Raw genomic sequence first — 23,868 nt, 5'->3', positions numbered from 1 at the left:
AAGTGCGTAACTGCAAAATCTGTTTAAAATCTCTCTTATAAACGCAATATTTTCGGCCGCTTAAAAAAAGTTGTCAAACGAACATTTAAGAATTTGTTTTACCACGTATTCTGTCAAACAAAACCCATGTCACGTCTAACGCCTCAGAACAAATACCGGCAAGTGAAAACAAGGCACCGATTTAACTAAGCAGGGAATATCGACTGTACCTACAGAGATAGGTTAGCAGGGAAAATGATTAATGCAGTTTGGACGAAGCGAGCCCTTTGGGATAAGAGATCACCGTGAAGTGAATCCTGATCTCCCAGTAACACCAAATATACCGATTTAAATGGATTAGCATCAAGAAACATTCGAAATGGGGGAGGGTAGCCCGGAGAAGGGCGACATTTCAAATGTGAACATTTGGAAGACAACCGAAATTTGACGTCTGTAAAATTACAGCACTGAACTAAAATATGCATTGCAAAAAAGCTTGTGGAATACTCCACAGATGTAACACATAAAGCCCCTGTGCATCAGAAAATAAGCAAAGGACTTCCAAAGAAATTAAGCAAAATGTTTAAAGAAGATAAAAATAAATATGCTGTATTACATTTAGAATATATATATATAATTGTAACTACTGACCAAGACATTTTCAGCAAGCTACTGCACGTGTCGCGCGAACTTAAAACGTCTAGTGCGCCTGACCTTTAAATATAATTTAACCGACATCTTCCCCGGCTTGCCAAAATATAAAATACAGCAAATTTTTCTGAGCGATTCCCCCCATTGCAGCAATGCGCGCCCCCGGGGCCGACTCGAGGGCAGCCAGGGAGCGCGCGGCACCGACCTCAGCAGCAGAACCCGGGGCTGCCGGGAGCGCGCGCCTCCCCCTCCCCCCACAGAAGAAAACAAGAAAAAACGCAGAGGAGCACGCGCCCGGGAGCCCCGATCTCATTGGCTTAAAGGAAGCAGCGCCGTTCACGTGATACACCCTCCGTAAAATAAACAGGAAAACAAAGCCTGATATATCTTTGTTACCTAGCAATAAAGAGATAGATAATATAACCAGGGAGCAAACGAATTCTGCCTACAGGACGCCCCGTACCGTACGGACACTTCCACTATATAGGCAGTATAACGCATTTCACAGCCAGAATCTGGCGACCGGAACGGAGGGAGGCAGGCTCTCTTGACGGAAGAGCTGCACTAGACAAAAAAAAAAGCCGCTCCGTGCTGCTCCCGACGGTTAGAAACAGAATTTTTTTGCGTTGGGACTACGAGAGAAACAAAGTATATTTTTCCAAACCCCGGAGTCCCGGGCGCCGCGTCCGGTCCTGCATGCAATGTGAAACGAGCTTACCTACACAGTGAATAAGTTTATGCCGCCACGAGTCAAGTTCCTGCCGAAAGCCGCGTCTCTCGAGCGTGCATTGCTGCCTCTTACACAGACTCGCCATTTTCTACCGGCCCCACCCGCCGCCGCGCACGTTTTGCTGGGTGCGTCCCAGCGTGCACGTCATCGCCACGGCCCTTTTTTGTGTGTGTGCTGTGTCTAGGGGTGGAGTTTTCTGCTGCGGCATCTTCTACTCGCCTCCGCCGCCCCCCAAAAAATAAAAGCTTAATATTCTTGATGGATGAAAAGTGACGCGTGATTAAAACTGGAAGGCAGCCCATATTCCCGGCCTTGCACGCGTGCGCGTAATTTAATTAAGGGGATCCCTGTCCCGTCGGAGGAGATTCTGGGACACTGTCAAGGGCAATTACAATGTAGCGGTGCGAGTGTTACTTGAATTTGATGAGACCGCATTGTGGTCATTTTTAATAGATTAATTCCTCAAGCCCGAATTTGGCTTTTAGGAAACTCATGTTATATTTTTATGGCTCTCCATAAATTACTACAATCGTAACTTTAATAAAGTACTACTGTACGAATTTCATTCAACCCATTGCCGCTTACTAAACAGCGCATTTTCAATATAACGGAGCGCTTTAAATCAAAACCCTCTACACTCTATAAACTGTATTAGATGGGAGTTAAAGTGAAAAACTTTCATATATAAGGAATCCTTATATATGAACATCGGATAAAACGGCAGTGCAAAAAGATTAAGTATCCTGATTAATGAAAATGCACCATGGGTACTAAACTTGGCGACGTAAAATCTACACACATATAGAATTGAACTATATTAACATTAACAAAAACTGTGGGTTGAAGACAGTTTCCATGATGTCTTGCTAGAGGTTTATTGGAGGAAAAGGTTCATACACTAAACTGCCTATCAAAATTAATTCATTACTTATTTCTATTTGTTTTTAGACAAACTTAATGTTTTTGCACCATTTTGATTAATAGATCACTCGATCTTGATATGCTAGAGTGACATCTACTGTTGCATGAGCACTGAATCACCTCATTAGTGGGCATTGAACAGGCATAAAGGTGGCTTAACTTGTTGAATGTCAAGTCCAGTGAAACTCAAGAACAGAGATGTCAAAAGGAACTAATATTCTGAATTTAAGAGATTAATGCCTTCATGCCATCAGTATGCTAGAGACTGGACTAAGTCACCTGAGGTGGACTTGACAGGGGTGATACATGTGTAGAACAATGCGCAACCTTTTATTGTCAATGGGCTGATGGTTTGGTTCAAGTGTGATGGTCTGGGTTGGAAACTCCTTTCCCTACAGATCTCCACTTGTAGCAATGGAATGCAACCTGTTCACAGGGAACTTCATGACCTCACTGCCTTCTCTCATGCAGCTGATGTGACAAAGTCCAGCACGATAATATTCTCTTTGTCAAACAACAGCTTCCTTGCAAGACGAGCCACAACAAGGATACCCTAGTCGTTAGACTTGGGACTTATTGAGCAGCTGTGGGATGAGCTGACATGAGGCATCTAGGACTCAGAGATCAGTGAACAGACACCTGCTTGTCCAGACTGTAGGAGAGGAAAGGGACAGAGTCCTATAAGACAGCATCTGTAACCTAGTGTGTCATATGTGCTTTAGATATACACCCTGTATTGCTTCCAGCAGTGTGCACACATGCTACCAGCCTGTGACTTTCACAGTAAACCCATTGATGACAAATATGAATCTTCCACTGCAATGTCTGTTTTAAAACATGTCAGTACAGTTGTTAAAAAAGATTTCCCTGATAATGTAAGATTTGCTTCTTACTATGCCCTTTGCAATATCTACACCTCATTTTGATCCCTGTGCAGCAGTACAGTTGTGCTTCTTGGATCTCAGTTTATTTTGAGATCACCCTTGCTATTATAAGCAAAAACAGCCTGTGAAAAAAACTTTTGATGTTTGTAAACCAAGACCACAGAAAGAACAGGCGATGGACTTTAGAGCATTGAACAACACACATTTATCTCCCTTTCAACCTAACTCAATCTAGTGGTCTAAATGCATATATTTTACTAAAAAACACTATTCGGCTTTGTAATACTTTGTAAGTATTACAAAGGCCACACACTCACAGCCCACTCAGTATTGATGGAACGGAAGTGGAAACAGTCACCAGCTTTAGGTTTTTGGGAATTCACATCTCTAAAGATCTAACCTGGACTGTGAACACTGACTCTATCATGAAGAAGGCTCAGCAGCGCCTTTATTTCTTGAGGCGCCTCAAGCGATGGGGGATGCCAATACATGTGTTGGTGAACTTCTACCGCTGCACTATCGAGAGCGTCCTCACCAACGGGATCACCGTGTGGTATGGCAACACCTCTTCGCGAGAAAGAAAGGCACTGCAGAGAATGGTCAATATGGCCCAGAAGATCATCGGCTGCGGTCTCACCGAGATTAAACAGCTCTATGAGGACCGCTGCCGTGGTAGAATTCTGGCCATCACAGAGGACAGTCACCACCCTGGGCATGAGCTCTTCACCCCACTGCCCTCAGGCAAGAGATATAAGAGCATACGGACACTTACCACTAGATTCTTCAATAGCTTCTATCCACAAGCAGTGAGACTGGCGAACACATTTAGCCATCCCCCTCGGACCACACCCATCACCATCTACCTCATTGTAATTTATTTATTGTACGTCTCCAGTCATTGTTTACACGTCTGTATTGTTTACATTCAAACTGCCTGCATGTTTACTTGCACATTGTCTATTGTTTGTTTGTACATTGTCTTGATGCACTGTTTGCACTTGTTTTGTTTTTTTACACTTGTTTTACAATCGAGAGACTTTCTGTAAGTAAGAATTCCATTGTACCAGTACCGGTTACATATGGCAATAAAGTTCAAGTTCAAGTTCAAGTTTAAGTAAGACCCATTCAGCACATTAAGTCATGAAGTAAATGATAAGTGAAATGTACAAGGAAATTCAGTATATCTATTTGGTGTTTCATTTTAAATTTATATTAAAATAAAAATCAGACAGCATGTGCAGGAGTGGTTAGGGATCCAGGCTCATAACTGCAAGGTTCTGATTTCAGATTCCAGGTAGGGCACTGCATTTGCATTGAAAATCTCTTCCAGGCACAGGTAACTCCCAGCTATCTAATACAGTACAGTATGTCACTCTTTGCTATGCATCCAAGTAGCGCGTTTGCCTTTGACCGCTTCTGTGCTTTGCCTACTGTAAATACCAAAGCTACAATTCTGCAATCTTCTCCTTGCGGATTTACTACGTCTGTGCGACCCACAGTATAATTCTCCCATACTTTACCGTTTGCTTTACTTTATGGCTGTATGCAACCCTTCACACGTCCATATATCATTCGAAGATCTGAAGTAGTTCAAGTGATAAAAGCTTGGGTGCTACCGCGGTTGTAATGTAGGTGCATCTTGATGAGATAGAAGACATTTATTGTATTCACTCCTGCGGAAGCAGAGAGGCGGTGAGTCCTGACCTTTGTGGAGCAGCTAGATTACAAACTAACTACATCTGTAAGGCAGAAGAAATCGGGGTATGCAGAAATCGAAAGTACTCATTTCGTCACTAAAAAAAAGACATCTGTAGATGAAAATACATCCGACTCTGTGCTAAATTCATACAGCATACTGAATGAATTTAGTTAATTTAATATATATATATACCTGAAACGTTTTCAGAGAACCTTGCAAAACTGCCATACGCCAACTGAATGTTTAGCGGTTGCTTAACCTGAATGAAAATAAAGAAATATCTAATCACTAGATAGATATATAAAGTTTCACAACGTAATTAAAAACGAATCCCATAATTAATGCCTCTGCGCAAAAGCCACGACCAAACATATCCCTATTAATTAAATCCACAGGCACGGCTGTGTGATGCCCCTAACAAAAATGTCAGCTATCAGACCTCAGAAGGAAACAATCCAGCCAATCAGGATTCGCTTTAAATGCAAAGTAACGCAAAACGGACAATGGGACAGTGAGACTTTAGGAAGAGCGTGAAGCCTCGCCGCTAGAGGGGGCGGGGTCAGGAGAGCCTAATTTTCGTCACAGGGTGTACTGTATAGCAGTTATATTGCACCATTGCCTGAATTGTAAATATAAAATTGGTGGATTTATGTGCTTCTGAAGTCCCAAGATCATAAAACAGGTAAATAATTTGTTTATCTTATCACGCAGTAACGACGGTCAGTTGGATCATCTTGCAGCTGTGTGTTTAAATTTGCTGAAGTAGTTTATTAGTACTGTTACTGTAAGTGATATGCCGGCGACACGTAGGGAAATGACTTTGTTGCGTTACTGTGGTAACATTTCAAGGGATATACAACAAAAACGTGCACTGAATGCCAGGAGTAACCATTTCGTATACGGAGGTTATTAAGTCTGGAGCTGTCAGTATCTTTTAACCAACAATAATAGCACTATAGACGAAAGAACAGCTATTCACCTGCTTAAATAATTTATTCCATTATGCCTACATTGCTTCGGCTTTACATCACTCGATTTCTCTATTCATTTGACTGAGCTGTGCTTCTCATGCAAAATGGGGTGCAGTATAATTTGCGCTCGATTTAATGGTGAAATCAACATGAACAGTCCCGAGTCACGGTTTAAAGTTGAAATAAGAAGGCATCGCATCCTTCATGACCGAGACTAGTTTATTCTTATTGCTCTTATTTTAATCTGTAACGTTCCTTAACAAGAACGCAATTGCAGCAGCGCAGCTCCGCTACCCACAGAAGCGCTCTGGGAGTTGTTTCACAGACCTGATCTTTGACCGCTTGGAAGACTTCAGAGACAAAGCAGCCGTCAGGAAGCAGCATCAGAGTCATCGGAGGAAAACCTGTTCCTATGTTCTTCTCTGGTCTGTAACAGCAAAAGATTAATGGTACCCAATACAGTACCAGCGTGAAAATATGTTTGTTTTCCTCTCACACAGAGTTTGTTTTAAGGCACTGATGTGTATATGGATGAGACAGTGGTACCGGTTTGTGACAGACATTAAGGTACTGACAATTGTGATTCTCTGAGGCTGGTACTGTATGTTTAATCTTCTGGCCCCTCAGGGAGTTAAAATTATTCCTTCCTAGAGTTCTCCCTGCATGGTCCTTAGTACTTTTGTCACCATCTTAGTGAAACTGTACTGGTTTCAAACAGTGCCACAATGACTCCCACTTCTCCCTCCTCAAGCAGCACAAATGTAGCGCAGACATGGTGTGGTGGTGGAGCAGTTTCATAGAGCTGTTGCCACCAGTGCTTTGAGTTCCTGTGTCCATTCTCTCAGGGGGCAGCCTTTTTAGACAGCAGCGTGGACTTGTGATTAGGGCTCCGGACTCCAGACTGGAGTGCTGCAGGTTTTGAACCCAAACAGGACACTGGTGTTATTCACTTGAATGAGGTGAATTGATCACATTGCTCGTGCAAGAGCCCCACTGCGTAAATGGATCACCGGCTCCTTATTATAGACGAGAGCGTCTCTTTTTTTTTACTTCTTTGGTTGAATAAAGGATTAAGGACTATCTCTTTTGATTTCTGCATGTGCAATTCCTAATATGCGTGTTAAAGAAAAAAACAAATGTGCAAAGTGATCTTTATTTTTAACATTCGTGCCCCCCCCTCCCCCACTAATGCCAGTGGCAGGACCTGTGAAAATATGATGTGTGGCCACTCAGAATTGAGAGCTCTGCTTCTAGTCTTTGAGGGGGTGAGCTGTTCTTTCTCTGGTCGTCGTGTCTCTGAGACTCAACCTCTTCTGCTGGCTGCTGTGTGCCCCCACAGGCAGTCTGCGACATGACCCTGACCAGAGGATCCTTCACCTACTCCAGCGGAGAGGAATATCACGGCGAGTGGAAAGAAGGCAGGTGGCTTTAAATGTTTTAGAAAGGCGGTCTAGGATGGGTGATGTCTTCGTCCTCCGTTTGAGGACAGAGGCTCCCGGGTCTGAACTGCAATTACTTCGCTTGGCCCATCCCTATGCTTTATCCATTCAGCCATTTTCGAACTGCTAAATCCAATCCAGGGTTTAGCCTGACCCCGCAAGACAGGCAGAGGACATCCTGCACCGCATGACAAATCGGCACAAGGCAGACACAGACACACACGCACACCAAGGTCAATTTCCACCCACCATTATGTCTTTGAACCACGGGAGGTAACCCATGGGGGAAAAAAAAACTCAAGAAGAACATGCAAACTCCACACAGATAGCAACATTATTAGAATTAGAAACCGGGGCTCTTGTGCTGGACTCTCTGTCATTCACACAGAGAAGAATAATTGGGTTCATTTGTGGTTGGCATGAAACCGAGCGTGGTCAAAACTGCTTAAAGAACATGTTCCTGAAGTTGAACGTAACTGCAGATCTTAGAGATTGCTAAGTAAAATGTGCTTTTTTTCTGTCAGATGGAAAACATTGCCCAAAAGCTTAAATAACGTACCCTAACAGAGCCTTCAAAGATAACAGCCTCTTGTTGGAAGCAGATACTTACATAACTCACAGTTTAAATCAGTCCTTACAATCATCTTTCTTCTAGCTTCAGTCAAGCTCCATCAGTCACTGTGCCTTCTCACCAGTCAAGGGTAATCTGCCCTTTATTCATAACAGAATAGGAACAGGCGCTCTGAGGCAGCCTTTACTTGTGTGTTTGTAAAAGCATCGTGTTTCCATTAGAACAAAGCTGGGGAGAAGTAAGTGCTTCATGTCATGAGTTTCTTTGTAACAGACAACACCTAACAAAGAGCACGTGCTCTTAAATGTTAGAAAATGCAGGCGACATGGAATTTGAATTTCCTGGCTGTCCAATGCAGCGTATGTTCTGATCTTTCCCAGATTTGTGCATGCTGCAGTGTTAGCTGTGGGTAGCAACTTAGTATTGTCTGTACTTAGTGTTCTTGCTTTCAAGGACAGGGACTGACAACAAAAGCTCCTTGAAATAAGCTAAATCCTAATTAGCTGGTAAACCTTGACGTCACACAACATGACTAACCTGATGTCACTGTGCAAGGGTTTCTGCAGGGACTGGAAAGGTTTCCAGAATCACTTCAGTCAGATTCTTCTGTGTAAAATGGTGTTATGACAGAAGATATAACTAATAAAAATAAAGTTACTTCTAAGAACACTTAATATTCACAAAATAATTTGATCTGGTTAAAATGTAGTAGATATAAGCTGCATTTTAACATTGGCCTCGGGATTAGTTCTTTAATATGAAATGCCCTTTTGATATTATTACATACTTGTTGTTTCTGGTGTTTATATTTTTAGTAGTATTAGGGATACATAGTTTGCTGTCAGTGTATGCATGTTGGAATCTATAGAGAGCAGCTAAGGACTTTAAGAAATCAGCCAGTTTCAAGATTTCAAGATTTCTTTATTTGCCATATACAAGTGTATTGGAATGCTTACTCATTCAGCTGTACCCAGTAACATTAGAGAAAGGGAAAAAAAATCACAAATGACGAACAGACATGGACAATAAATTCAGACAATAGACATTAAAATACAGCCAAGACAGGACATAGTGCAAAAAGTGCAGTACCTCACCTTGCTGGGATCAGGAAGATTGCCGCAAAGCTGAGCTGGTGTCCTGGATTGTATTGAAAACAGGCCCTTACATTCCTGACATTCCTTTCAGGAGCTGATTTTTGAGCTAAACAAAATCCCTTCTAAAGAGGTTTCAGATCAGGGAAAGGGTTACAATCCTAAATACTAACAGATGGTAAACCTAATTTAGCTAGGAGAGAATTTTTTTTTTACCATCAAGCCCCTCTCGCACAATGCTGTGTACAGGGATGTCTCTGTGTCAGCTTATCCTGTCAATCCATGTTACCTCTTACCTGAACACATACCTTTCAATCCACCATTGCTGGGATTCCCAGTCCTGGCCTCCGGGTTTTCGATCCAGCTGAGCTCCTTCCTTCATTGAACTAACGGGGGACTAGATTTGGAGCCCTGTAAATGTTTTTCTTTTTTCCCGTAGAGTTAGAGATGTTTAGTTCTGTACAAAAAGCAATAGGTACTGTAAATGGTAACCTCCAACATGTTTAAGAGTTGAGTTAAGAGAAGAGCTCATATTAATCCTATTTTTAGACCAGTTATGTTCAGTTATGTAACAGCAGGACTGGGTGCCCCCCCACCGTTAGAAAACTTGGTGAAAATGATGAGATTTGATTTGAGCAGGTGATTTTTTTTCCTGTTCATGACATTTGTAAGCGTTATAGAAAGGAAATGGCATCACTATAATTGCTTCTGACAAATGTGTGGAATAGGCTATATGATTTAAATGGAAAATTTGAAAACTAAAAGAAAATAACTGGGATGTACTTCCAGAATGGAAATATACAGGTACAGTTGAATGTTTCCTATCACAGTGTTTTTCTTGCTAAGTGGCAACATTTCCAGGTGCTGAAATATGATCAAAATATGAAGTTCCATTTTCTATGGATGGATGAAGTGTCAACCACCTGTCAGGTGGAAAGAGTTATCTGACTCAATTAGTAGATCTGCCAATGCGTCTGTTTCCAGGGTGCCAAATGTGTCACCCATGCAGCACAACCACAACGCAAAACATGAGCAGTGACAGTGGCAGTAGAGTAAGACCACTGTGGTTGACACCACATCACACATGATCATCTCTGATGAGTCAGATCACTCACAACAGACCTTTTAGATCAGCTGGGCATGCTAGAATATGACATCATGTGGGATTCGCATGAAGGGGGCAGGATTGCAACATATCGGCAGGTGAATTGATCTTTGCATCTCTCAAGTTCAAGTGTATTACAAAGACGGTGTCATCAACCATCATATTGAGCTCTGTTCCACTGTGGGGGTAGATTGAGTTTTCCAAGTTGACAGCACAGTGCCCATCCTTACCATTACTGGCCATCTCCAGAGGAAGAATATACAGCTCACACTTGCCTTGACAAAACCCCAGGACCTGTAACCCACAAGAAATGCAAAGGGACAGACTCGTCCAACACTGCCAAATGGCCCCATAGTACCTTCAGGACTTGGTTGTTTTTCTAACACAAGGATCCCTGCTGAGCTCACTCAGGTGATCTGTGCCAGGTTTGTCTTGTTGCTAAGAAAGGACCACACCATTACTAGTGTCTTGAGTGGTATTACTCTTCACCCTCATGTGAGCACTTTCGACTTAGGATGGCTATTGATTGATCGTTTCCAGATGTTGCAAACCTGTGATAGTGTACCTGCAACATCTCTCTAAACTATTAGGAGCCCCAGTCAGATGAACAGGCTCTCACTGTGGCATAGGGTTGCTTTGAGGAGCACAAGACAGACTTTACCTTCCCAGGCCACTTCTCAATCCTACTAAAAATGAAGAATCACTGGAACATGTGACCCCATACACCATTACCTTTGTCACAGCCTCACTAGAAGTAATTCTTCAGAAAAAGACAGCTGGGACTAGGCTGCACACACTTCATTTAGGTTCTGCACATTATTATTATTATTGTGTATTATTATTGTGTAAGAGTTCCAAATATGTTGGTCAGGGAGTGAACTGTCTTTTGGGTCTTAGTTCCTGATCTTCGTGTTCCTGGCTCACCAGGTTCTGTTCTTGTTCCAGCAGAGCCTTTAATTCCAGTGCAAGTTCAATTATTTAAACAGAAGGCTGTTATTTTAAGATAAAAGAGCTTTAATGTCTAAGAAGAAGGCTGAAACGTAACCAACTGGGCCTTTGGAGAATGGAAAAAAATACTCATCCTGGGAGAGTTTGATACAGTGTCTATCCTGTATTCCCAGCTGTGTGTACTCGCCATAAACTATGTATTTAGAGCTGTTTGGACATAAGGGAGCTCCTAACAAGCAAGTGGAGAAGAGACCGCATTAACTTCTGCATTTGAAACAATATATTAGAGTTCAGTTTGTAAATAAATGTTTATTTTAACAGACAAAGGGGTACCCCAGGACCAAAGCTGGGTAGCCCTGGTTTTGTTGGCTTTAAATACAAGATGAATATAGATAGATAGAAAATTCTTTATTAATCCCGAAGGGAAATTGATGTGTTACAGCAGTCCAGCCCAAGACAAGCAAAAAGACATCAGAATAGTTCTAAAACAAAAGACAACAAAATAAATATGACATAAATAAATAAAAAAAATACATAGGTGTGTGCAAAATGTGCTGATAATAGTCACTGTAAAAACAATAGAATATGTGCAAAATGTGCATAGGTTTATACAGACTGATTGTCCAAAAAGTACAATGGAGTAAACATGCTGTCCATAGACGAGCAAATGAAGGGCTAACAGTCCTAGCCTAGGGCAGCGTTATACACCCTGACAGCCACCGGGAGGAAAGACCTGCGGAAACGTTCCCTTGAACACCGTACCTGGAGCAGTCTATTGGTAAATGTGCTCCGCTGCCCAGTAACAGTCCCATGAAGCGGATGAGAGGTGTTGTTCATGATGGCTGTGAGCTTGGTCAGCATTCTCCTCTGAGCCACCACCTCCATGGGGTCAAGGCTCATCCCCAACACAGAGCCAGCCTTCTTGATAAGTTTATTTGCATCTTTTGTCATGATGCTGCTGCCCCAGCACACAACAGCATAGAAGATGGCCGCCGCCACCACTGATTCATAAAAAATGTGTAGCAGTGTTCCACACACACCTGAGCCGCCTAAGAAAATAGAGTCGGCTCTGACCTTTCTTGTACAGGGCGTCAGTGTTACCAGACCATTCCATCTTATCATCCAGGTGTACCCCTAAGTACTTGTAGGACTGTACCCCGTCTATGTCCTCACCCTGGATGGAAACAGGGTTCAGCGGAGACTTATTCCTTCGGAAGTCCAAGATCATTTCTTTGGTCTTGCTGGTGTTAAGCTGGAGATGGTTAAGATGACACCACTCCACAAAGTTGGTAATCAAGTTCCTATATTCCTCCTCCCTCCCCTCTCTTATACACCCCACAATTGCAGTCATCCGAAAAGTTCTGCAGATGACATGTCTCAAAGTTGAACCTAAAATCAGAGGTGTAAAAGGTGAACAGGAATGGAGCAAGGACAGTACCCTGTGGAGCCCCAGTACTGCTAACAACCTGTTCGGACACACAGCTCTGTAGCTGTACATACTGTGGCCTGCAGGTCAGATAGTCTATAATCCAGGACACCAGGGGAGTGTCCACCTGCGCCGCCCTTAGCTTATCTCTCAGTAAAGGTGGATGGATGGTGTTAAAGGCACTGGAGAAGTCAAAGAATGACTCTGAATATCCTTTCAGAGTCAACTTTCGTATGTTTCATTATGACTTATTTATATGATATAGCATTTATATCATAATTTATTGGACGTTAGGATAATTGTCTATTATAGTTCAATTTCAGACCTGTAGTTTAATCTTATTGAAGTGACTTGAGATAATTCTATAGGTAAAGACATTGTCTTCATTACTGTTTTATAGATATGTTTAAAGTTGAAACTACAGTAATGTACTGTATTGTTCAGGCTCTAAGTTTAGCTCAGATGAAAAGTATTTAATCTAATAAAACGCTGGGTTTGATCTTAATTTGGCTTATGTTGTATGTATTTAGTTCACATTTTTCCCTTTTTATAATTGGATAATTTCCCCTTGTATAATTTTGTTTAATCCACCTAGAATTTTTGCCTTTTCTATATGTCACATTGTTTAACTTTGTTGTAACACTACAGATTTTAAGTTAGGCAAGTCACATCCTTGAGATGTCAAGAGCTATATTGCGGGTTCAATAATTATTTTAATTATTTCTTTTCACTGGAAGCTGATTCTCTTTCAGAAAGCAGTTCCTGCCTCCCCATAATTATATTTTTATCTTTTCCTGCATTCGCTGAATCCTTTAGTTATTCTTTGACTTTTTTTTGTGAGCCAAAATATCACCTAAATGCGTTCCTCTTTTGAAACTGCAGCTGGATGCTTAGGAAATTACTTTTCCAGCTTTTTTGCATTAGAAAGGATTTGTATTTATTTCTCATTTAAATTTACAAGTAAAGAGTTTACAGTTTGCAGGGATGGGTGTGACTCCATGAACTGGTCTTTCTATCAGTGAGTTTATATTGAGGAAGCTTGGTGACACAGTGTTTTGCATGGCACTGGGGCTCTGGTTTAATTCCAGACCTGGGGATATGTCTGTATGGAGTTTGTATGTTCACACCATGTTCATGTGGTTTTCCTCCAGGTGGGTGGTTTCTTGCATAGTCCAAACACTGGTAGGTTAATTGGAATCTGAGAACATTGGCCCTGGTGTCAATGTGTGTCTGTGTCTGTGTGTGCCCTGCGATGGACCAGTGTCCCGCCCAGGGTGTATCCTACCTTGTGCTCATTACTTGCTGGGATAGGCTCCCTTCCCCTTGCAATCCTGTATTGGATAAAACAGTTAGGAAATGGGTGGATGGATGTTTTTTATTTTATTTTTTATTTTAGGTTACACTCTTGTGTAGTGTTTCCCTCATTTTCAGGATGTGCCTCCCCTTGGTCTGCCTGGGTTTCTGGAATCCTAGTGTCTTCAGCATGTGTTGGATGTGCTTGGGGGGGGGCTGTTCTATGCTTTGCAGCAGAAGTCCATTTTAAATTAAACCTCTTTCATGTTACAATTGCACAGTACCTAAAAACTTCAACTGAAGTTAATCAAATGTCATCTTCAACACGCCTGTCGACCTTGTTGACATTCTTCTTGTACCCATGCCTTAAAAAGTTATATCAAAAAAGCCAAAATTGTTTTAAAGCTCTTCTAATTGTCAAATTAATTGTTCCTCCCATTTTGTAGTGTTTGGTATTCCCAGTTTAGATTGTGTAACCATTATGTTTAAAAAATTTCTTAAGAAATATACACCCCCCATTCAGAATTTTCACTTTTTGTTGTTTTATTCCCTGGAATTAAAATGTGTTAAAACAGTATATATATTTTCATTTACTGTATATCCACATTACTCTCAAGTAAAGGAAACCCTAGATTTTTTTTTATTGATTAGAAATAAAAACTGAAATTGCTTGGCTGGCTAAGTGCTCACACTCCTAAAATAGGTCGGGTATAACCAATTGTCTTCAAAACCTCACACCAAGGAAATTGGCCTCTGCCTGTTTTAAATTGCACTAATGAGAAGAGTTTTGGGATAAATTCAGCACTTCCTGCAGTAGTTTCCCTCTACTGCATATTGCATTTCAAAGCAAATACCAACTTTGAAGACCAAAAACCTCTCAGAAGAAGAGTTGTGGAAAGCCACACGTGTCACGAACAGTTCTTTCCGGGCCCTATGCAGACGACACGATCCAGAATTGTGAAGAAACACTGGGGAAAAAGTCATGCAGGAGAGGGTATGGAGACGGGGGCGTGTCCAAGGGGTGCAGGTGTCCAGGGGGAGTGAGTCCGGGGCGAACGATCCAAGAGGAAATCCAAATGGGTAATCCAAGACAGAAGGTAGTGTCCAAAACCAGGGGATCCATCCAGGAAATAAAACCATGAACCGGGTCGGGACCATCAAAGGGAGGGGAATCAGGAACAGAAAGTTAAAAGCATAACGGAGCCAGACGCAGCAAGACCCCAGGCTCTCACGAAGCGGGATTCAATAAGGAACCTGGGGTGATGTCTGCGTCTGGCTTTTAAGGGGGAATGGAAATCAGAAACAGGTGCAGGTAAAGGGAGAAAACAAGGAAGGGCTGGAGCACCCTTAAGAGGAGGAGTAGCGATCACAGATCAGGGAATGGGTGTAAAATAATTCAAAGACCTTGAATATCCCTAGGAATATGGTTAAGGCCATTATGAATAAGTGGAAGGTGTATTGTGTATACAGCCAAGACCATGCCTAGATCAGATAGTCCCTCCAAACTGATTTACTGAGCAGGAAAGAGACTTATCAGTGGAAAATAGCTTTAAAAGAGCTACAGCTTTTTATGGCCGAGACTGGTTAAAGAATGCATGTGACAACAATATCCGAAGAACTCAACGATCTGGTCTGTATGACAGGAGGACAAAAAGGAAGCCATTATTCAAGGAAAACAGTGACAGAGCATTTAAGTGATACTTGCCAAATGTTTTGTTGTCTGATAATAACTAAAATGGATAATTTTAGCCTTAATGCAAAGCATTACATTTGGTGCAAACCGAGTTAATCTTTCAGCATGACCACAACCCAGAGCTCACAAAGATTGCCCCACTCCTGTTTAAGAAACAAAAAGATAAATGTTCCTGAGTGGCCCAGTCAGAACCCCAACCTAAATCCTAAAAAAAAAAACCTAAAAAAATTCTGGCTGGCTTGAAGAATGGAACTTGAATAAGCTTCAGTGGTTTTGTAAAGAAGAATGGTCAAATCTTGCCAAATCTAGGAGTGCAAACTTGGTAGAGACCCATCTCAACAGACACACCATGTAACTGCTGCCAAAAGAGCACACATCAAGTCTTAACCCATGGAGGTGGGGACTTACTCAATTATAATATTTCAGTTTTTTAATGTAGATTTTTTTTTGCAATAAAAACCTTTTCCCCTTTAAAGTGTGGAGTATGGAGTGTAGATAAGAGGAAAAAAATCCTCATTCAAATGCATGAAACTCTGAAGCTCTGATACAACACAATGTGGAAAAAGTTAAAGGGGGTGTGGACTTTTTATAAGCACTATCACTCCTTTCAACACTGGAGCTTACCAGTTTGTTTTTTATCTCTTGCTATTTGGTAAGCTTCCAAAACCTGGACATAATGATTTAACACCCATGGGAAATAAAATCTTTCTGAAGGTTTGTGATTTTGTATTACAATTCTTTTTCCAAATGTTTATATAGGGGATTTCTTTATATATATTATATTGGATGTTAACTGTGAATTTCCATCCAGTCTGTCTATTGGTGTTAGCTAATTCACATTTTAGGGAATTTGATGTAGTGATCTGTGATCATTACTATCCCAGAACCTTTAATAGCTGTTCTTACTTACTGTGCACTAAAATCATCATCCATCAACAACTTGTTCATCTTCCCTGGTTAAACTGACACTTTTTTTCTTTTTAGTTCCACAACCATTTCCTTTTCAACTTCGTTAGTGTACATATCCATATCCAACAATCTGTCTTTTCCATCTGGAGGAGTCTACTTACGAATATTCCATTTAACCCATAATTAGCCAAGAACTGTGAGATGTTTTCCAATTTTATGTCTCTTTCCCCCTGTTCTTAAGCGTGTTGTTGATGTATCTGTTGGTTCATAAGTGAAATTTTATACAATGCAGATTTAAATATTTATCCTTAGAAATGCCTTTAGTCAAATTTTACTTTCCACAATAAACGCTTAGTTTGCTGTGTTAATCTTTAATGCATCTGATATTATCTCCATTTTGTAGCTTTTTTATTTGTTTGTAAATTAGCTATTTCTTTGCAATCTCTTGAGTTACAGCTATTAAATTCTGTTTTCTGCACTTTATGTGTAATCATATGAAGAGTTCAATGAATGCAGTGCCTAAGATAAAACATACAAATGGTAGTATTAATGTGCAGTCAATTGACAGTGGAAAAAGTGAAAAATATTAGGAACAGCAATTTCTATTCTTAGCTGAAATGTGTGACTATCGGTGGCTCTGTGGCTAAGGATCTGTGCCTGTGGCTGGAAGGTTGCTGGTTCAAATCCCATGGCTGGCAGAGGAATCCTACTCTGTTGGGCTCCTGAGCAAGTCCCTTAACCTCAGCTGCTCCAGGGGTGCTATATAAATGGCTGCCCCTGTGCTCTGACCCCAAGCTTCTCTCTCCCCTTCTGTGTGTCTCATGGTGAGCAAACTGGATTATGCAAAAAGACTAATTCCTAATGCAAGAATGTGTATAGGGCTAATAAAGTGATCTTTTTGTGCATGATATTGATGTGGCTATGCTCAACAGTTTAGATCAGGGTTAAAAAAACAGGCATTATAATCTAGTTCTGGCCTCCTCTGTTACTTCATTTCAGAATGACTGGAATGGTATGAAATAAGCTTGATAAACAGTGAAGCCTGAATGGACATGTATGGACTGCTAAAGTAAATTGGCAATATCCTCAGTCATATTTACATTTGAGAAAATTAGAACTAATTTATCTTTTATTCTGTTCCGTAGTGCTTAAATACTGTATATTAAACCCTTTCTATAGTATTAAAAAATCCTTCAGCTTCTAATGCAAACATGTGTAACAGCAAAAAATCTCTTTATTTTTGAAGGTCGAAGACATGGTTTAGGACAGCTCCAATTCTCTGAAGGGACAAGCTACACAGGACAGTTTGAGAATGGCTTGTTTAGTGGCTGTGGGGTCCTAGTCTTTCCTGATGGTTCAAGGTGAGTGCTTATCCTTTATCATCTTAAAAAAACACACTGACATCATCTATTCTTTAAAAATGTGTTAATCCCATACAGTTTTGTACTCTGATACTGAACGTCATGTGACCCCACACAAAATGGCTGAATTGGAAGGGACAATTCCCATGCTGGGTGGAGTCGCGCTGGTTAGCATTGCTACCTCACAGCGCTGTGGCCCTAGCTTCAAATCTGGACCTGGGGTGCTGTCTGAGTGGAGTTTGCACGTTCTCCCCGTGTTTGTATGGGTTTCCTCCCACAGACCAAACACATACTGGTAAGTCAGTTGGCTTCTGGGAAAATAGGCCCTGGTGTGAGTGTGCGTGTGTTTGTGTCGGTGTGTGCCCTGTAATGCATTGACATCCCATCCAGGGTGTGCCTGCCGCTTGCCTTGTTAACCCTGTCCGTCCGTCCCCGCCACTCTGAATTGGATGAAGCAGTTAGATATTGCATGGACTTTCCATGTCTTTTTGATAGTGTCAGGAATACACCATTCATCCTAAAGTGCTGTTTCTTAGTGCCCTGAGAGAAAGTGGTCTCAGGAGTCTCTCTCTTATTGGTCACTCCTTTCCGTTAATCAGAGGTCTTCTAGGGCAAGTGTTCTCCTCCACCAGTCCGCAACGTCAGGGGTTCCCAATCCAGGTCCTGGAGGATGATGCTCCTGTTGGTTTTTATTCTCACACCAGCTACAGTTACACATTCAAAGTTTAATTGACTTACAGTAATAGGACTATTTTGACCTAATTGCTTTCACCTCTTAAATTTGTTGAAGGCCACCTTTTAACTACTGCATTTCATAAGCAAAATAAAATGCCAAAATTCTGAGTAGAAACAAAAACTATTCCAATAAATTGATTTCTCATTCAATTAAGACTTCAGTTAGGTGATTAGCCTTAGCTGAAGTGAAAACCAGGACTAGAAGACAGAACCCCAGTGCTAGCTCCACCTTTAGTCCTTGGGCACGGCTGTGTACTCTGGTTCTTGCCCCAGACAAATTCTTAATTGCAGGCAAACTGATCTCTATTTTCTGTTTTAGTAGTGCTTTCAAATTCTATTTCAGCCTTTAAAACATGGTACGGGCTTTGCAATTGCTATCAGCCCTCTGCCAGTTCCTGAATTCCAGAAATGCTGGTATTCAGGTGTGTTAGCAGTAATGGAGGAAGTGACCATAACCAGAAGGAAGAAACTCTGATTGTAAGCCTGTCTAAAAGTCACTCCCTCTGTAGGCATGTGTGATCCATTGCCATTCGGACCCATGTGTGTTCATCATGATCTGATCTCCCATCAGGAGCTGTTTACTCAGAAATAAAGGAGCAAATTCTTAATTAGAGACTGAGTGAAGTTCTGTGTGCTGCGATTGCTGGAAATAATATACTTGAAGAAGGGTATTTATGAAACCAAGTCCTGAGTGTAAACAAGCACGCAGATCAATTACACGCATCAATTGGCATCAGTGATTAAGGGCCCAGTTGGAATGAAACCAGCAGACACAGCAGTCCCCCAGGACCAGTTTTGAGAGCCTCTGTGCCAGATGACTTAAAACAATAGGTGTTTTTTATGCATTTATGTGCAAGATGTTATTGGTAGAGCGCATTTGCAAGAAGTGCAGTAAAAGGAAGCTCTTGCCACCTGTCTCAGTGGTGTCTAACAGTTGTTACCTGCTGACAGAAGAAGGCAATCAGCTGCTAATTATAGGTTTATATGAAGCTGCAGTTATATACCAAGGGAACAGCGTTTGTAGAACAGCCACAGCAAGAATAGAAAACTAAATCCATGAATGAGTCAATCTTTTTATATAGAAGCATAGTCTTATCTTTATATATTCTATAACACAAAAGTAATTTGAAATAAACAGACACAATTTGACCGGTAACACTGTCCCATGCATTAACAGCTATATATATATATGTGTATGTGCTAGAAGTCACATTCTTGGTGCATTATTATTTGGCTCTATATAAAATGGTGAGCAGGGAAAAAGAAACAACATTTACACAAATATTCTTTGGGTGGCATTTTTTTTTCAACAAAAGTGGAAAAACAAATTATTGGGGTGGAAGCAGCAGTGATTATGACCATGGAGATCAGGTGAGGAAAAGTTCAGGACGAAGGAACAGAAAAAGTCAGTCAAGCATCCAAACATTTAAGCATTTAACCCCTCAAACATTTAAGCTGTGCCAAAATGGAATCCACATGTGGTAAGTTATTAACCTGACTCTGGGCATGTATTAATGTATTAAAAAACCAAATGAAAGAAGGTAACCAGTGAATCATAATAAGTAGTAGTAATAATAATAATAGCCACAAAGCAACGGCAGCCAAAACGTGTCAGTATGCTCACCACACATCAGCTATCAGTGGGGAAGAGAACAGAGTCATGAAGCCATTTCAAAGATAGTAATTATTAGGAGGCCATAGTGGGGGAATTTTGGCCAGGACACCAGGGCACTTATCTTTTTGAAAAACGCTGTGGGATTTTGAATGACCACAAAGAATCAGGACATTTTTACATCTCATCTGAAGCAGGGGGCCATTTTTAGTTATATAATGTCTCCATCACTCTACTAGGGGCATAGTATTCCTGTTGAAGGCCAAACCAATCCAAAACCTAACACTGAAGCAAAGGGTGTAAAGGTGGGACATCACTGTTGATGGGACAAGTTCACCACACATGCATGCAGGGACAATTTAGAGACACTGATTAATTCAACAGGCAACATGGTGGTGCAGTGGTTAGGATCGCTGCCTTGGAGCACTGGGGACCTGTGTTCAGTTCTTCCTGACCTGGAGTAGGTACGTTCTCCCTCAAAAGCATACCGGTAGGTTGATAGGTTATCAGGAATTTGACCTGTTTTTATGTCTGTCTGCCCTGTGACGCAATGGACTAGCGTCCTGTCCAGGGTGTATCCTGCCTTGCTCCTGTTGCTTTCCAGGATAGGTTCTGGCTGCCCTCTGACCCTGAGTTTGATGAAGTGGTTAGAAAATTGATGGATACACTAATCAAGCGAGCATGTTACTGGGAGGGGGGAGAAACCAAAACACCTGGAGAAATCCCACATGTACACCCAGGACTCCAGAGCTGTGATGACAGGAGCTATTACTGAATCTCATAATTAAGAAACAACCACCGCAGAAGGATTTGGTCTTTTTATCAGACAAGAAAGGTAAAAGTAAAAATTCAGTTTGTATTGTTATCTTCCTTTTCTCTGTGCCCATGCAGATACGAGGGAGAATTTGTGCAGGGGAAGTTTCAAGGAGTGGGAGTCTTTACTCGATTTGATGGAATGAAGTTTGAAGGGGAGTTCAAAGGCGGACGTGTGGAAGGATATGGTAATATTCTCTAAATATTGTCTCCTGGCTGTTCTTTCACTCCAATAGTTGCCAGTTTTTATGAAGATCCCTACACATTTCATTTCTTTTGCTAGGGAACAATGAAATTCTAGGAGCGTAACAGGAGCTGTAATACTGAAATTTCATAACATCTGACTCAGTCTTTATTAAAACAGTCAGGCACAGAATATTTGACTTGAGATGCAGTCCTGCACTTTCAGTAATAGCAAATGCCTTCTACCAACAGAATGATGGAAACCACAAGGTTGGCACCAGGAGAATATATTACACTTGCAAGACAAGTAGAAACATAAGAAAGGTTACAAATGAGAAGAGGCCATTCGACCCATCCTGCCTACTGTATATTGTAGCTAGTGGCTAATGGATCCGAATATCTCATCCAGCCTTTTTATGAAATAAGATGGCTTTTCAGCTTCAACAACATGGCTGAATGTCCTGTGCCAAGCTCCCACAACCATTTGTGTAAAGTAGTGCCTCCCGTTCTCAGTTGTAAATGCATTTCCATGTCATTTCCATTCATGGCCCCTGGTTCCTGTTTCACTGTTGGTTCTGAAACCGTTCCTTGGGCCTATTTTGTTAGTTTTGTAGAATTGTAGTTTTCTCTGTTTAAGACTAAAAATGTTTCTTTAATTTGTCGGTTTAGGGCATTCCTTTAAGCTTGGGAATGTATCTGGCTGCTCTTCTGTGGGTAGATTCTAGAACAGCAATATCTTTTTGTTGCTAGTGACTAAATCTGTACACAATATCCTAAACCTGGTCTAAGTAGCAGTAGACACTACATACAAAACCTACAATACAGCCCCACCCACATAATTAGAATTACCATTCTTTCCATACACTGACCGGATGTCACATCTCAATCAGTGTCCTTACCGCTGAACCCTTCACGTTCTTTGCCTAAGCAAGGAAAGGTGTTAGGGCCTCATAATAAGAGAGGCTACAGGTTGTTAAGAGTTGCTAAAATGCTAAAGTGCCTTCAGATCAGATCTTGATTTGGGCAATCTGAAAGTACCCCCTCAGACATGAGCTACATTTGTATTTCTTAATCATTAAAAATTAAGCCGCTGAATGCCCAGAGTATTATTACAAAGAAAATGAGATGTTTGTGTTGATATTTTTATAGGTGTGTGATATTGAGTTCTGTGGTCCTCTAAAAGTGTAAAATAAGATCTTGTCTCAGCTGTTCTACAGGGATTTATCAATAAAATCACCCTGAACTCGAGGGAGAAGCATTCGATAGCGAGATTCTTCCGGGTGCCTTTGTCTGGTTGAAAACCCGCACTGCGGTTTGAGCCCTGTAATGCCACTCGGTTCAGCCAGCATTTCCTCTCCACCCGCGGCAGGGCTGCTGACCTTCCCCGACGGCGCCCATGGCGTGCCCCGCAATGAGGGTGTGTTCGAGAACAACAAGCTGCAGAGGCGAGAGAAGTGCCAAGCCGTGATCCAGAGGGCACAGGGCTCGGCCGCCGTGGCCCGCGGGCTGTGTGTATGACGGCAGCGGGGGAGCCCAGGCGCCTGAGGGCCTCAGGGATGGATGACGGGGTCGCTCCCTTCTCTCTTTTACCTGGTTTTCATCCCCCGCCTCGGGCTGTGCCTGGGCTCGTTCCCCCAGCGCTTCTGGCTTCGTCTCATAAGCGCTCGGCGGTCAATGCAGGCGCCGCGGCCTGGGCGTCTCTGCAGTTCATCCTTCATATTTCCTCCGTGCCGGCAGGCGGGCTTCAAGCCCAGCCTGCCATGGGATTCCACAGGGCTTTACTTCTTAGGGAGCTTTTCATTCCACCACAGTGCTGTGCCTTGTCATATCAAGGACTCCTTCTCAGTCCTGAGGTAGGAGAAAGCCGTCTTAACTGGATTGTGCAATTCTACACACTGCCTCTGCCTCCCGACCCCGCTGAATGGGTGGAAGGGCAGTAGGAGGGCTGTCATCCGTCCCTAATTGTCGTATAGCAATCGCTGACATCCACACTGCTGGAGCCATTCCCTTGTTCTGCCGCTGTGCTGGGGCTGGTAGCTGTGTGATAACTGAACAACGCCAAGTGCCTGCAGTGCCCTTTGGGGCTCCTCCTGTTCAGTCTGACCTCTCAGAGTGGAAATCATTTGCACGTGTGATTGGATTTGCCGGGCCAGGATTTGGCTAGTAAAAGGATCGCTGTCACCTGGTCAGAAAAGGGTTAGAGTGGACCTGGCCGCTCGCACCCGGACCACTTGACCTGACGTGATTTCGTGTCAACAGGAAAGCGAGCAGTGTACAGTGTAAGTGGGCATTTTTTGCCTGATGGACGCTCTTGGCCACTTTAATCGGTTTCACATGAGTTTGTTTTTTGTGAAAAAGAGATGGCTTGAAATAGCTTGCTTTATGTTTTATGTTGGCAATAGAAACATGCTTTGAACATTTTAATATGATTGTCACCTGTATCACTTTTGCCTTAATATTGTGTTTAAAAATTATATGATTTGCTTATAGTTAAGGAACTCTTCATGATTTCCTGCTCTACTCTGGCCTTTGAAGCATGCAGGAATGGGGAATGCATGGATAATTCTTGTCCAGGCTCAACTGAAGATTCTTTGTTTTAGCCTAATATGCAAAATGTACTACCATAATTATTAACTAAACCGAAAGTGTTGCCTTTATATATACAGGGTGCTCATATAGGCCAAATATTTGTGACACGAAGGGACAATATTAAGTAAATTAATTACTTTGAATCAGAAATCCATTACATAACTGCCCTGTAAGACACTTAAAATGTAGGTTAACAGGAATTTCCATAAATGTATATAAACAAGAATGTATTGTAATAAAACATTGCATAATTCCAGCCTGTTTT

The 23,868-nt window shown here is 41.8% G+C and overlaps 2 protein-coding genes across 4 annotated transcripts in view; one reads left to right on the top strand and one right to left on the bottom strand.

Moving 5' to 3' along the window:
* Window positions 1-1,491, bottom strand: part of lcor (ligand dependent nuclear receptor corepressor) — a 90,880-nt gene extending 89,389 nt beyond the window's left edge. Inside the window, exon 1 of one of the 2 annotated variants that reach the window (XM_015347700.2) lies at window positions 1,349-1,491. In XM_015347700.2, the coding sequence (XP_015203186.2) occupies window positions 1,349-1,445 (97 nt within the window). In that variant the 5' untranslated portion in view covers window positions 1,446-1,491. The remainder of the gene's footprint in view (window positions 1-1,348) is intronic. The other variant, XM_015347696.2, reaches the window with a different exon arrangement.
* A 3,946-nt stretch (window positions 1,492-5,437) lies between these two features.
* On the top strand, window positions 5,438-23,438 carry morn4 (MORN repeat containing 4). 2 transcript variants are annotated; one of them, XM_006630919.3, is made up of 5 exons: window positions 5,438-5,546; window positions 7,175-7,253; window positions 17,557-17,671; window positions 20,910-21,019; window positions 22,384-23,438. In XM_006630919.3, the coding sequence occupies exons 2-5, from the start codon at window positions 7,187-7,189 to the stop codon at window positions 22,530-22,532; spliced, it is 441 nt and encodes a 146-aa protein (XP_006630982.1). In that variant the 5' UTR covers window positions 5,438-5,546; window positions 7,175-7,186; the 3' UTR covers window positions 22,533-23,438. The 2 variants fall into 2 exon arrangements, with proteins under 2 accessions (XP_006630982.1, XP_069045358.1); XM_069189257.1 differs by lacking the exon at window positions 5,438-5,546 and adding an exon at window positions 5,775-6,260.
* The last annotated feature ends 430 nt before the right edge of the window (window positions 23,439-23,868 follow it).

The sequence above is a fragment of the Lepisosteus oculatus genome, chromosome 4 (genome assembly GCF_040954835.1).
Source record: "Lepisosteus oculatus isolate fLepOcu1 chromosome 4, fLepOcu1.hap2, whole genome shotgun sequence".
NCBI lineage: Eukaryota > Metazoa > Chordata > Actinopteri > Semionotiformes > Lepisosteidae > Lepisosteus > Lepisosteus oculatus.
Note: the sequence above shows the minus strand (reverse complement) of the source record. Positions and strands in the feature narration are given on the sequence as shown.